Genomic DNA, 15,609 nt, shown 5'->3' on the forward strand with positions numbered 1-15,609 from the left:
GGAGGGGCTCTGTATGGGCTCTGTGCTCCTGCAGGGCTGATCCCGGGGATGGAGGGGCTCTGTATGGGCTCTGTGCTCCTGCAGGGCTGATCCCGGGGATGGAGGGGCTCTGTGCTCCTGCAGGGCTGATCCCGAGGGATGGCCGGGCTCTGTGCTCCTGCAGGGCTGATCCCGGGGATGGCCGGGCTCTGTATGGGCTCTGTGCTCCTGCAGGGCCGATCCCGGGGATGGCCGGGCTCTGTGCTCCTGCAGGGCTGATCCCGGGGATGGCCGGGCTCTGTATGGGCTCTGTGCTCCTGCAGGGCCGATCCCGGGGATGGCCGGGCTCTGTATGGGCTCTGTGCTCCTGCAGGGCCGATCCCGGGGATGGAGGGGCTCTGTGCTCCTGCAGGGCTGATCCCGAGGGATGGAGGGGCTCTGTATGGGCTCTGTGCTCCTGCAGGGCTGATCCCGGGGATGGAGGGGCTCTGTGCTCCTGCAGGGCTGATCCCGGGGATGGCCGGGCTCTGTATGGGCTCTGTGCTCCTGCAGGGCCGATCCCGGGGATGGCCGGGCTCTGTGCTCCTGCAGGGCTGATCCCGAGGGATGGCCGGGCTCTGTATGGGCTCTGTGCTCCTGCAGGGCTGATCCCGGGGATGGAGGGGCTCTGTGCTCCTGCAGGGCCGATCCCGGGGATGGCCGGGCTCTGTATGGGCTCTGTGCTCCTGCAGGGCTGATCCCGAGGATGGCCGGGCTCTGTATGGGCTCTGTATTCCCGCAGGGCCGATCCCGAGGGATGGCCGGGCTCTGTATGGGCTCTGTATTCCCGCAGGGCCGATCCCGAGGGATGGCCGGGCTCTGTATGGGTTCTGTATTCCCGCAGGGCCGATCCCGAGGGATGGCCGGGCTCTGTATGGGCTCTGTGCTCCTGCAGGGCCGATCCCGAGGGATGGCCGGGCTCTGTATGGGCTCTGTGCTCCTGCAGGGCTGATCCCGAGGGATGGCCGGGCTCTGTATGGGCTCTGTATTCCCGCAGGGCCGATCCCGAGGGATGGTCGGGCTCTGTATGGGCTCTGTATTCCCGCAGGGCCGATCCCGAGGGATGGCCGGGCTCTTTATGGGCTCTGTATTCCCGCAGGGCCGATCCCGAGGGATGGCCGGGCTCTGTATGGGCTCTGTGCTCCCGCAGGGCCGATCCCGAGGGATGGCCGGGCTCTGTATGGGCTCTGTATTCCCGCAGGGCCGATCCCGAGGGATGGCCGGGCAGTCCCGGGCACAGCTCTGAGGGTCTCCACGCCCGCTCCGGCCCTTCGGGGACATGCAGCCGCCAGGGGGCGCTGCACCCACCGCGCCCTCGAGTCCGGTGCGCGGGCTCGGCCAAACCCCGCCTTCCCCGCCCCGCCCCGCCAGCCGGTTGGCGGAGAGAGCCGTCAATCCGAGCGACGCCCCGCCCTCCTCCAGCCGTTCGGAGCGCGGCTTGATTGGCAACCGCGCGCCGCTGCGCTCGCGCCGCCGCCTTCCCTCGCCCTGGCTCGCCCTCTGCGGGGCGATTGGCTGATACAGCTGTCAATCACGGATTAACCCCGTCCCAACCAGTGGAGCCGCCTCCTGAGCGCAAGGCGCGGTTTGATTGGTGCTTCGGGCTGTCAATCAGCGGTGCGCCCCGCCCCGTCGCGGTCAGGTAGCCCGGAAGATGGCGGCGGCGGCGGCCGGTGGGGCTCTGTGAGAGGAGCGGCGGCGGGGCCGATGCCGCGGAGCCGGGAGGCGGCGGCTGCCGCGGGGGCTCCCCGGAGTCGCTGAGAACCTCGAGCCCCTCGTTCGGCGCCGGGCCTCGGTCCGGGAGCGGACGGCATGCGGCAGCGCGGGGGGCTCGGCGGGAGCGCCGGGCGGCGGGGGGGCGGTGGCCCGCGGCTCCTCGGCCCGCGACACCTGCTCGGGCTCGTCCTTCTGCTGTGGCCGCTCGTGGGGAGCGGCGAGGCGGCTCCGCTGCCGCCAGCAGGTGCAGGTGAGCGCGGGGAAGCGCGGCTGGGGGTGCGGCTCCGCGGCGGGGCCCGGGAGCGGCGGCACTGCGGGATTCAGAGCCCCCGTCCCTCCCCCGTGCTGCCGGCAGGGCTCCGCCGAAGCGTCGGGAAGGGCACGGCGGGCGGATGGGGCTCCCCGGCTGTAGGTCACGGCTCTGGCGGTGGCAGTGAGCGATATCCCGCTGTGGATCGCTCAGACCCCTGCCACTGAGCCACGGGCTTGTTGTGTCTGTGTGTTCACCGCAGACCTTCTTCCTGTAGGGCTGCTGCTTTCACCTGTACTGAGCTCGGCGGGATTTTCTTTTTTCTGGTTTTGCCTGTGAATCACCGGGACTCCCGTTCCTGGGTGGAGGCTCTTCAGGGCAGACGGCGCTTCCCTGTTTTCCGGTCAGATTAGTCGGATTCCCCCTCCGGCCCCCCCGGCCGGCCTCTCTAAATAGTCATGTAGTTCACATTTATTTCTCTCGTGTGTTAGGTAACGCTGACTTCCTTCGATTTCCCTGCTTATTTTCCTGTTTGCCTTAAAAGCGCAAACTAAACAATATGTCCTCGCAGTTGAATCAGAGATTTATTAGGGCTCACGGGTACCAACTGTGTCTTTGACTAATTTTTATTGTTGGCATTTCATTTGGTCTTGCAAACACAGCATTGTATTGAGACTGAATTTTGTTAGGGTTGGGTTGGTTGAAAAGTGGGCTGAGGTTCCTTTCTAGCCGTGAGGAGTTGTACAGCTTCAATAGACAAGATGTTGAGGGAGGAGCAGGAGCAGCGGGGAGGGAAAGATAGGAAGCACAAAGATTAGGTAATTTGGCTGCTCTTCCACATGAAGTATCAAAACTGGGAGTGGAACCCGTACCTCCTTTTTTTTATTGGACCTGTGTCTGTTTCCCAGTTTTTCCTTCCCAGAACATATATGAATTGTTCATAAGTCACTCCCTCCATCAGCCTGCTTGGAGGTCTTTCATACTTCATGTAAAAGTGAACTGCTGAAAAAGATAAAACTGTCAGTAAAATCTTTATTTCTTTGATGCTAAATGATAATTTTTTAATGTATAAAATACCTGAGGTTTATCCAAATAATATTAATTTGTCATTGAGCTGTAAGGTAAGACAGCAGAATCAGTTCTGTATGAAGGATTTTATAATGCCTTTCCTGGGACTTACTTTCCTTGAAATGCAGTTAGTTTTTCTATTTAAAGGGAAATGTCAATTTTTTTTTAATACAATTTTCTCTTTCCTATGAGGACTATGCATGTACCTTACAAAGATGGAGGAACAAAGCATAACTTCCATGGCACTGGAAGAAGCTTTATTCTCAAAAGGAAAAACTGATTGGACAAATTGCAGGACATAGTATTAAAATGTTGTTGTTTGGTTTTGTATTTTCTTTTATTCTGTAATTTAAAAGACTGAATCAGCTGTGCCAACTGCGGTACTTCTAAGAGAAATATTTATGATGCTGTGATATTGGGCTCATACAACATGAATGAGATACTGTAATTTTATACGGAGGTTTTGGTTATATTTAGGCCACAGTATGTATACATGGGATGTAATCTCAAGTTTAGCCAACTGTCATGGGAAACCCAGTGAGCTCCAGGGAATGAAGCTGCTGCTTTCTCCTGTGTCTTTGCCCATGGAAGAGACAATGTATTTGAATTACTTTATTGATGGATATTGCCTTTTCCAGTTACACTGGCATCACTTTTGCTGGGAGGACTTCCTCCTGCCTGAAATAATGTGTGCCTGGTGGGTTTGAGTGCAACAGGTTCTTAGGCTGCAACATGTCCTGTGTCATCACCTGTATGAGCAGCAGGAGCTGGGGGAAAGCTACAAGGCCTTTGGTTTTTTTTCCTTCCTGTGAATATCTTCCCAGTGGATGACAATGAGACTGGTTCAGCTTGAACCTTCTGTGTCATTCTAGGCAGGTTTTAAACCTGTCAGAAGACAAACTGTGACGTTATTTTGCAGGCTTAAGAGTCATGGGTTGTGTTTAAAAACAATTCAGCCAAATTGTGAATGTCTCTCTCGTGTCCCATGACAGGTTGCTTTGATTTCCTCTTTTGGGGCTGGCAGGTGGTGCTGGGCTCCATTCTGGACCTTGGCAGTTTTTGCAGTTGACTGTATTACTTGGTCTGATACATGTAGATTGAAAATTTGAGAGGAATTTAATGGGCTTTTCACAGCGTGATTACTAACTGGTTTCAAAATTACTTTAGAATCCCACAATTCTTCACCTAGCAAGAATGGTTGCTTCTTTGACATTGGAGAAACATTTTTATGTGTGCTGCTTGTAATAGGAAAGATTGGATCCACAGAAAAAGGAGGAAAATACTTGTAGTTATTGTAAGGAACTTTATAGAATATTTCATGAAGTATATATATATTTCATGGAAGTGGTGATGGGCAGGTTCTAGCAAGACTAGATTGGATTCCTTGTGCAAACTGCTCCAATTTGTGGGAATGCTGTGGAAGTTTGCCAGACTGGGTGGCTGGGGAGCTGTCAGGTTCCAGGGCCCCGATGGAAGGGAATGATGCTGCTCTTCTCAAGTGTGGTTTTGTAGTGCTTGCAGATGAAGGCATGCATTGACAAGGTGTTCTATATTTGTCTTGCCTTTTTGATGTTATATTTCTAAACCAATTTAATATATTTTTCATCCAACAATAAGGAGAGGGTGTAATCGAAGTGTTTCCTTGGTAAGGTTCATAGCAATTATTATAGGAAATATGAAAAACAAGCTGTTGAAGATGCTACTGCCTAAAAATACTTTAACCAACTTAGGTTTAATTTATTCTGTGAGTGGAAAAAAAGGACAGTGATATGTGCTGTGATCGTTCTGAGTTTAAGGTTTGACTTTATACTGGAGGTTAGAGCTGGGGCAGTTGTGCTGGAAAGGAGTTTCAAGGCTGAAGTGTTGAAGTTGTCGTTTGCCTGCAGAGTATTGGTGATTTTCCCCAAGTGCATCAGCTGAATGTGACTTCCACTACCAGCTGTGTGGCTGAAGGAAGGACATTTGGGCACTGCTTTTCTGCAGCAGTATTTAGCAGCCAAACAGTGCATCACAAACTGCTATGGCTGCTTTACTGTGCTAAAGCTTTACATGTATATTTAGGCTCTCAGTTCTGACTTGGATTTCCATACTTGACCTTAATTCCACTGAGCATCTGAATCAAGTGTGTGTGTAATGTCAGACAAAGTGTTTTCATCATCTCTGTGCTCTATGAAGTCTTTGCAAATACAAAGAAGAGGGACTCAAAAATACTTTTATTATCCTGTAAAACTTGAATAGGTGGTACCATTTTTAGCAGGTGTGTTCAGTTTCACATTTCTGATGACTACACAGTCTGATCAGTTGAAGACTTGGACTTGGTGCCTATATGATTGCTTTTTGAGACCCTTGACCTTGCAACTGAGTGGCCCAATTGGGTATTAGTGGCAGAGAGTCTTTGCTGATGGACTTGGTCATGTAGGATCCAGGAGGAGATTATTAGAATTTGGTATATAGTATCCAGAGATGTTTATCTGGAGTATTTAAATATTCATGCAGGTGTACAAATCTGAAGTATCTAAATATTCAGTTGGCTGGCCTCAGATGGCAAGTTAAAACTTTGAGATGAAGTAACTTTTTTTTGGTTTTGCATTAAGATGAGCTCTGTAGTACATATGTACTCCTGAGAAAATTGCTGCTTTTGGGTTGCTTTGGCTTGATGTTTTACTTGGAGTTCTGTCAGACTGGGGCCAAATTGCAGTTGTGTCCTGTGGTTTGGTACAATGTAAAATGTCTGTGACTTGCACATGATAAGAAAAGCCATTTTCTTATGCAAGTTAGCAACTTGGATCTTAACTGGAAGTTAAGAAAAATCTTGGTTTTACAGTGGGGATTTTGATTGTGGTATGTGCCTTTCATGGGAATGGTCTATCCTTTCTCCCCTTTCAAGCTGAACTTTCTTACTTGTCCCTGTATTTTTTTTATAGCTTCTGTCCTAGGTACTTTTTAATTGTGGAACTAGAAAAAAATGAACTGGAAGTTTGTCTTTTATCTTTCATTTGTATCTGTGAGTTTGAGGTGAGAAGCCAACCCTGACTTTGGCCTGCAGGGATGTTCCACACAGAGCTTTGTTTACAGGCTTGGTTTGCTTTTTCTGCCTGTGGCTGTAAAGTGTCTGGACTTTGCTACAACTAAAGGAGTCCTCATAGGACGAGGTCACTTTCTGAAGCAATTTCTCATGTCTAGAACACTTGGGTGTATTTAATAATTCCCCAGGTATCATTGCAGCATATTAAGATAGCACTGATCAGAGAGTGTTTGAAGGTTTGTTGTCACAGCATCAGGTGCTGGGTATTGGTTTGAAAGGGCCAATTGCTGGGTGCTGGTTGTGCCCCTGCATAAATAAAAAAAAATAAATTAAAAAAAAAAAAAAGAAAAAAAAGAAAAAAGATTTTGTGAGATCCAACATTCTGGATGGATAAATATGATTGGGAGTAATTTTCTGGATGCTTGCTGTAGTCTGGTTTCAGTCACTATTCACACACAGTTTATCTGCGTGGGATAAAGGGACCTCGGGCAGTGTAATGCCAGAGCTGCAAAAATCGCAGTTCTGTTTCAGTACTAACACTGCAGTTCTGCAGCAGAAGGACAGCACAAGGAGTACTGGGAGTCTTCCTTAGCTTTTCTTTTGGGTCTGCCTTTCTGTTTGGTCTGGGCATTTAGTGTCTGGAGCTTGATACAGTTGTGGATACAATTTGCAAAAGCTTCAATGCTTTTGTTGCTCTGTATGAGCTCTTTGTTTTCATTGTACTGCTGTTATGAAAGGTCTTGAGCAATGTCTAGATACAAGAAACATTTTGTCAACTTTTATAAGCAGAAATGTACAAAATGTGTCAGGATAGTCCTTTCAGCCTGCATGTGTGCCTTAAGTGCTGTCTTTAGCAAGGTGTTGTGCCATATTTAGCTTAGGCAAGGTAGTGGTGGGAAGCACATTGTCAGTAAATTGTCTTCTGAGTGATTTTCAGTATGAAATGCTGTACAAAGTAACACCTTGTTCAACACTGCTGCACTTACAAAAGTTTCCTTCCTGATAAGAAAACATCACTCTAGTGACTTAAGAGTGGCATGACTCTTTTGGGACTACCACTGCAGCGTGGTATGAAAGACGTGTAGAAAATAGTAACGGTAGATTTTTTTAGTGCTGACTTTTAAGCTTTCAGCCTGTATATCAGATCTGTATATCAGATCCAGTTCTCCAAAATCAATCACTTTCTTGATGGCCTGTTCTGCCCAGGGATCCTTTAGCTATGAATAGGGATGAGAAATAGCTCTAATAAGCTCTTTTTACAAAATGCTGCTGCTTCCTTTCTCTCCTGCATTTCTTAACTCAGCTGTACATTGGAGTTGGAAAGGCAAATACTATAAAATCAAGATTCCGGAGAATCCCATCACATGAAAGTTGCATTTATGGATTTCTTTCCTGTGAACTGAAATTAGTCTCTTCAAAGGCATTGTATCTTAATGGCTTGTGTTGCTGTCAAATGGTAGGAGGAAGAGATACTGCTGTTTGGTTTCCATGCCGCAGATAAACATGCAGATATACTGCATCGTTTGGTTCCATGCTTTTCTGGTGGTTGGAGAAACCATGATGTGTGATCATCTCCTGCTACTTTGAATTATTGTGGTCTATCCTGTGTTAAAAAAACCAAACTATAACTCCTGTGCCTCATTGTTGGAGATATGGTATAGCAGATGAAAAAAAAAAAATGTACTTGAGCAGGAATTAATTGTCAAAACCAACATCTAGCAGTACAGAATAAAGTATGCTCAGTAGGATTTTGTGAGTGTAGGTACATATCTGCACACACATACATACATGCATTTAAGAGTCAGTGATGCATTTGCAAGATGATAATGCTTCCCAGATTTTCCAGAAACACTGCCACGAAGGCATAAGGCACATCATTATTTAACATGGATATTTTTTGCCTTGTCTTAAGATGCCTTTGTGCAAACATGAGATTCTAGCACTGAAACTTCAAACAGATCTCACTCTGTAAACACTTGAAGTACCAGCCTATATTTAGTCCTTATTAAAATTGAGCAGTATGCTGTTATGTGAGTAATTCTCTGACATTACTGGGAAGACTTGTAGGATAATAGAATAAGGTCAGTAATGTAAAACTAATCCCAGCTCAGAGTTTTGCTAGTTACTAACTGTTCAGCCAATATGCAGGCCAGGACAAGTGCTCAGGAACAGGAGGATCAGAGCAGTGTTGTTCTGAGATGTTGTGCTCTGGGAGAGTCCAGCATTGCCCTGGATATTCTTGCCTTAGGATATGGAACATGTGCCACCCTAACACACTGAGTGGATTTAAACACATGTAGAAAAAACTCATTTGAAGCACGTTGTAAAAGCATTTAGGGGGAACATGGGATAAAGTAGTTTGAAAAAATATTGGCTTATACTGCAGGATAGACTCCTGTTCTTTTTAAGGACAAAGGGGAGGACAGAAATAATTTGCCAAGAATTGTTGACGTAGAATTACACATCCAGTTGTGTTATGAAGTAGCTAAGATTTCTTCTTGAAAATATTGTAATTTATTGCATAGGACAGTGATATTTCAGGGTCATGTGTCCAGAAATCACACATTTAACTGTGCAACTGCCTTTTGACACTGTAGAAATACATCCACAACTCAAGGTGGGTTGAGGAGTGTCACAGGTGTGTTTTTATTGTTTCATAGGGTAAACTCTGTAAGAAATGGCCATGTTGCTGTCTTTGTTACCCTTCTTTCTGATGGTTAATTGTTGTAAAGAAGAAAAGCTGTTGGCTTTTCAGAAGAATTGTCTCTTCAGGTGCCTTGGCCTTTCATCCCATCCATCTACCCCATGAGGGACCTAATGGAGTTCTTGGGTAAGGCAGGGATTGTAATGGACAGATCGAGTAGAGGGATGAAATGTCTCAGTTTCTGTCCAGAGGAATATGGGAACAGACTTGTATTTTTTTTAAATTATCTTTTTCCCATAATACTGCTGAAGTCTTGTCATTTTACTTGTATCTTTCCAAGTGCCAGACTTTGATTTAAGCCATGTGGCATAATTCAGGTTTAGCCAGGAAATCATTTTATTGACAAGCTGTTAGTTACGGCTTCTTGTTTTCAGAAAGAGTAAGTACAATTGTGCACAAGTAACTTGGATAGCTGTACCTATAAGTCCCTGAGAGTTTTTTTTCTTGAGACTATATCTAGAAAGTAGAATTTTTCATAGAAGGAAAAATAAAATCAGGTGATAAATGTACCCTGAAAAGGGTACTATTATGTACCCTTTTGCAAAAGGGTACGTAATAGTGAAGGTTACTTTTATTAGTAATACATTAGACATTTGCATTATCCAGTGTAAGGGTAGCAATAATGTCATGAGAAGACAGACTTTTGAAACAACTCTTCAGTTAATAATATTTTCAACAGTTTGTTCTATGTTATTAAGATAGTAAACATTTGTGCTTTAGTTGAGTGTCTTAAGTACTAAAAATCTGAATGCTGAAAATTTCAGGTGTAGACTGAGAAACATTAAAGTTCCTTTAGCAGTGCTATGTCTGTTCTTAGGGATTTGCTCAATGAAGGAACATTTCCAGTCTCTGCTTTGGGCATTTGGAACCATTTGAGATTTCACTAAGGTGCTGCTATTGTGTTGAGGACAGCAAGTCGGTGGAAGTCTAAGATCTTGGGAATATTTCTTCCTGTAGTGTTGGTACTGTACTGGTAATGGCCATTCAAAGCAAAGGGCTGATTGGAATTTGGAGTGTCTCTCTCACACTAAAATTCTCTTCATTTTATTTTCAAAAGAATGTCTGAAATGCAAATAACACTCCTTCAGAACTTCTGTTTATGTGTGTTGTATCTCAGTTGAGGGTTGATGATTTGAATGACCTTCTAATGTAGTGTTTTAAAACCCACTGTGATACAGCATTGCACAACTAAATAATGGTACTGCACCCATTTCTTCTGAAACTTAATCTTGAAAATGATGCTTTTTTTGGCTCAGTTGTTAAATGGAGCATAGCAGGAAAAAATGAGATTACAGGAATGTGGTAATGAATGGAATGTGCTTGAGTTTGGTTGGGTTTTTTTTGTTGTGAAATGGAGGAGTTGCAGTGTCTGTTGTGCTTTACCTTGTCATACAAATCAGGCATTACACAATGGATGTGTCTAAAATAATTTTGAATAGAGGTTTGGCTTAGTATTCTGCCTGTTACCTGCAGGCCGTCTGAATTTATAGGCCTGGTTCTGTCTGTATGGTTTTGTGCTTATTAGTAGCAAACATCTGAAGACTTCAGGGAGTAAATAAATGCAGGAGAAACTCTTTATGTGGGAAAGATAATGATCTGAATCTGACTTGTGGAGAACTGGGTAGGAGTCGATAGCACTTTCCCACTTAATTGCTGGCATAGAAGAGAATGACAGTATGATTTAGGAAAGTTGGGATAGCTTTTAAAATCACATTTTTCAAAACCACTATAAATTAGGGTGATATTACACTTTTAAATGTGGTTGCTTTAATATTCGTTAAAAGCAGAGTAAGTAAACTGACAAAGTTTATGAAAGCTGCCCTGGGTTTAGCTAGGGAACAAAATTAGATTTGGTCATTCATTAGTATTTTAAAGACTGTGCTGTTCTGACTTGGTGTCATAAAGTAGCATCTTAGTTCATGATCATATAATTTGAGTGTGTCCAAGAGACAGTTTAAGTGACTGCTGTCATGCTAGATTTGTGCTGGAAATAGTTATAGCTATTAGTGCCAGTTATATAGCTGCTCTTGAAAGGAAATGGGCTCTTGCTTATGCAGTGGGACTGTTGTTGCATAGCAACTACTGTGCTGAAAGCTTAAAATCAGATGCTCCCTTGAAGTTCACTGTGCTCTAATAATGCTTAATTTATCTGTGCCTTACGCTGCCTTTATCGCAGTAGTGAACGTCTTTTATGAGTGCACTCGGTCATGTCTGGAATATACATCTACTTTTCTTTTTTTCCATGCTTAGAACTGTGTGGAATCATGCATTTTTTAGCCCAGTTTTATGAAGGTGGAGACCTTAATAATGTGATAACTCACATTGAACCGAAATCAGCAGTTCAGGCATCCTGGCCTTTCATAATCTGTAGAAGAAAGCAAGCCCAGCATCCCTCATGTGTGGGCAGCTACACCTGGTCCTGTGTTGTCCTGAGTGGAGGCTGTTGCTTGACAATAAGTAAACATAGGTGGAATATTTGGCTAGTTGGCATGCTCATTACTTGCAATTAATGATACCAAAGGATGCCACAGGTGGATGACATGAGTGTATTTGAGTATTGGGGGCAGTCTCGGAAATGGGATAGAGAAGGGGAACAGTTGTAGTGAAACAAGAACTTGTGTCTGCTTAGGCATTGCATCTGGTGGTTGGAGAACTGTCTTATGAAGAAAGGAGATGTAAAAGAAAGTCAGGAAGGTATAGGAAATACTGGCCTATAGAAGTTGCTTTGAAATATGCTTTGTATGAAAAGAACATTTTCCAGCCCTTGAAACATTGTAATAAATACTGATGGGTGTGTTCTCAGGTCTGTGCTTGATCCTGAGAATGCCAACACAGTTCATCATCATGGTGTCCTCAGTGAGCCTGGTCGTGTACTTGCTTGTGTACAGCCTTTGACTTCACATGTGCTGTGCTCAAATTCAGGCTTTAGTGAAGAACTTGCTTAGAAAATGGCATCTTCAGGGGTGCTGAGGAATCTGCTTCAGTAGCTGCTAATTAAATATCTGCCTCAGCCAGGGCTTTGACTTGTTTCTGATACCGCGTTCTTCTAAAAAGCGGGTAAATATCATAGATGTATTTACTCATGTGTAGCTTTGAAAGAATACCTGGATTTCTGTGTTGATAATTTAAGACCACCTAGGTGCCATTTTGGGATAGAACATGTCCTAGCACAGAGCTTTGTAAAGCATCGTGTTGTGTTAACCTTGCAGTAACACAGAGTGATGCAGCTGCACTTCATCTCCTGCTTATTTTAATACAGGACTGGTATAATCCAGGCCTCTTCCTCTGGCTTAAGTAGTTTGGATATACCAAAGCAAACTAGTCTAGACTATTTATATTAGCTGCAGGAAGCCTTTTACTGTTGGCATGTTAGAGAGAGTATATTTTAATCTGTTTGGCTGTTCCTTTCCTAAAGAACAGATTCTGACTTCTGGGTAGATATTAAGATGCCTTAGGTTGTTACTGCATAGGGTTACAGTAAATATGGCAGGGTTTTAAACTGATATGCTAAGTAAATCTATTAACTTCTCCAGAATGTATGATATTAAGAATCTTATCTTCTGCAATAATTATGTTTATTGGAGTTTATCCAGGTTTATTTTGAAATTATTTCAATTTAAAATGTTTTTTAATGGGTTTTTTAATTTAGGAAAATTCTTGTGTGATGACTTTATAAAATGGTTCTCTGCATTAATTAGAATGGATTTCTTGCTGGTTGCTTTTTTCAGTCAGGACCATAAAATAAATGTCATTGCTTCATACTTCCACAATTTACAAACAAGAGGGTGTATTCAACATCTTCTAGTTTCAAGTCATTTTACTAAGCTCCAGTGAATTAATCATTGGATGGAAATAGTTGAAAAATGCAAATGAGGTTATACTGCAGCAGATTTTCAGCACTTTGTCACAAAGACCAGTTCCAATACTTAATCAGTAACTTCTGTCACTGAATATGTATTCATGCAAGCTATTAAAATAGCTTTACTTACAAAACCACTTTTACAATAAATTTCAGCCCAATTACAGGTTGCCATAATTCAGTTCTTAACTTTACATTATTAAAAAAAACCCCTGCAAATTAGGAATATTACTTATTAATTGCTATGTAAGAAACTTCAAAGTTTATCCAAACAGAGATGGGTTCTGTAATTCTTAGTAAGTGGCTCTTACTTGTGTGAGTCATCTGGAATGCTGCTTTGTAACTGTTGCAGAAACTTGCCCAGAATAATTGGCATTTTTATTGTATTAAAGCTTCTGTTCATAATTTTCTGTTCATAATTTTCTGTGTGAAAATTGCCTTGTGCTTTTGCAAGTTTAGATGACTTCCATCTTAACAGACCATTAATGATTAGGTGCCTTTTCAAAGGTGATCTTTGCTTTAAAAAAAAAATCTTTACTTTCTCCAATTAACTGCTGCTCATTCACACAGTTTCATATCTAGAGAATTATAAAAGGTTTTAAAGGTTAGGAAGTAACGTAATGAACAGCAGCAATATTTTTCTTTTCTGTATTCTTTCCAGGACCCTTAAAAGAGATGCTTACCTTATGGGGATCAGTGTAACTTGCATGACAGGGTTAGACTTTAGGCTTGATAAATGTATAGTTTCTTTCACAGAAGGAATTCCAGCAAAAATGTTTTATTTTTCATATAAAGTGTCTGAATTCATATGCAGTGTATCTAACATGTGCAATAAATGCAGCTTGTCATTGATAGAGTTCATTATGTCTCACTTGGAGTTAAATAAACTACTCTGAGTGAAATAAATGTCTCACTTTATTGTGCATAAGATCATCAGGAGCTTGAATCCTCCTAGCTGGATTTGCTGTGATAACTTGTAACTGCTGGGGGTCAGAAGTGGGGATCCTGAGTTGGAGTGAGCATGGTAATGTTTATGAAAATACAAGTTGTGGTTGTGCTGCTGTAGCTGGGATAGTGCAGGGCTAAGAGTTTGTGGGTAGAGGGACCATCATGACCAGCTCAAGTACTTGCAGTAGATGAAACAAACAGTAGAATTGAGGGAAGTGCAGCAAACTCTGAGGAGCTGCTTCTGGTTTTGGTAGAGGCTGGTCAGAAAAGCCACCTGGAAGATGACATGGTGTTTGGAGCAGAAGGCTCTGGTGAGAAGGGAATTGTCCCCTCAGTTTATGTGGGGAACAGGGAGTCACTGTGGAATTCATGTTAGCCAGAAGAGACCTTGGAGTGTACCAGAAACCCGAAATAAAGTTTGCTAGCATTTTTTAGTGTTTTATACTCTTGGCAGTTGAGGTGCTTTACACCCTGCTCTCAAGGACCTGGTCTGAAGTGAAGTCCTCAAACAGCAGGAATGCTTCCTGAGAGTAATGACAGTGCTCGTGGTGCCGAGTTCAGTGTGCAGGGATTGGCTTGGCCAGCTTTGCCAAGGCATGAAACTTTTGAGGAGGTGCAAGAGTCTTGATCTTCTGCTGGGAGGAGTAATTGTGATTGTGGTGATGTGTTCCTGGGTGTTTGTTAGGGAAAATCTGCAGCTGTTCATTAGATAGTCTGAGGTGAGTTGACTACTTGTTTCAGTGAAATTGTTGGGGAAGGTGAGGAAGTTGTATGGAAATCAAGTGTTTTGGGTTTGGAAAAGTGTCTGAAAAAATAATTTTAATTTGTAATACCTGGTAATGTCATTTTTGTTGGTGTTTTTTGGCGTTTTTCTTTGTAGTAAAGCTACCTTTTGTTACTTGGTTTCAATTAGGAGTTTAAAGGAATTCCTTAAATTTTATCTGCAGCTGTATTACCTGTGTTTGTTACAGTAATTTAGCTGATTAATGACTTCACAGAATGTTTATATTTGCAGTTCGGGTAATTTTTAATCTCCTAAGTAAGGCCACTGAACGTCTTGAAGAAGTAAACACATCAGCTGTTATCCTCCCCTTTTTTCTTGTTGATGCTTAGAAATGGAAAAATATCCATTGTGTTACACAGAAGACTTGATTTAAATGAATATAAATTGTTTTATTGAAAGCCCTCTTCAGAGATATTTTGTTCTGTTCAGAATTATGACTAAAAGCTGGTGAGTGGCCTCACCTCGTTGTTGATCTGTTAGAACAATGCTCAGTATCTGCAGTGAAGTATTCCCAGTCCCTAATGAGGTTAGAATGCCAAAGCTATTGTGGAAACTAGAAACAGAATCGCTTATTTGAAAACCTCCCATTTTTGCTAAATTTTATTTGTTGTATTGATAATAGTCCTAATTGTGTAGAAAATATGACCTTCTAGAAGTGTCCTGACACACTTTGAAGCAGGATTTTCATTATGTCAGTTTGGTCTTTACATGTAATTTAAATAAATAAATATTCTGTAAATGTTCAATGTAACATGATGAAAAGCTTTTTCTGCAAGTGTCTCAATTTTTGCAATTTTTGAAGGTTTAAGAGATAGGTGGACAAGTTTCTGTGTCCCTTGACAAGCAATCAACTTCTGCATTTCTTATTTTTGAGGCTTCGTTTACACCCTGTCCTGTTGCCAGACGTTCCCATTGATACTCGGATGCTCTTGTGAAATCCAGTCAGTCCAGGTCACCTGACATGGTTAAACTCTGACAGTGATGTAATAGCTAAATACATTTTAATCAGATGTGGTCCAACTACTCCTCTGATCCCTGTGGCAGTACCTGTTTGTAAAGAAACAGCAACAACAGCTCCTCCAGATGTGTGCTCTGGTCTCCTAGGGAACCACATGTCTTTGTTCTCTACTGAAGATGAAAACAGAGATGAAAATGGGTTTAATACCCCTGGCAATAAGATTTTTCTAAAATGCCATTTGAGGCTTTTGATCCTGTAATAACCTGACTTAATCTCAGG

General features: G+C 43.3%; 1 protein-coding gene across 3 annotated transcripts in view; it reads left to right on the forward strand.

Moving 5' to 3' along the window:
* The first annotated feature begins 1,667 nt into the window (after positions 1-1,667).
* The window catches only part of LMTK2 (lemur tyrosine kinase 2), a 67,326-nt gene continuing 53,384 nt past the window's right edge, over positions 1,668-15,609 (forward strand). For all 3 annotated transcript variants that reach the window (XM_068206986.1, XM_068206987.1, XM_068206985.1), the window contains exon 1: positions 1,668-1,984. In XM_068206986.1, coding sequence (XP_068063087.1) covers positions 1,831-1,984 — 154 coding nt within the window. In that variant the 5' untranslated portion in view covers positions 1,668-1,830. The remainder of the gene's footprint in view (positions 1,985-15,609) is intronic.

This window comes from Anomalospiza imberbis, chromosome 16 (assembly GCF_031753505.1).
Source record: "Anomalospiza imberbis isolate Cuckoo-Finch-1a 21T00152 chromosome 16, ASM3175350v1, whole genome shotgun sequence".
In the NCBI taxonomy this organism is placed as follows: Eukaryota; Metazoa; Chordata; class Aves; order Passeriformes; family Viduidae; genus Anomalospiza; species Anomalospiza imberbis.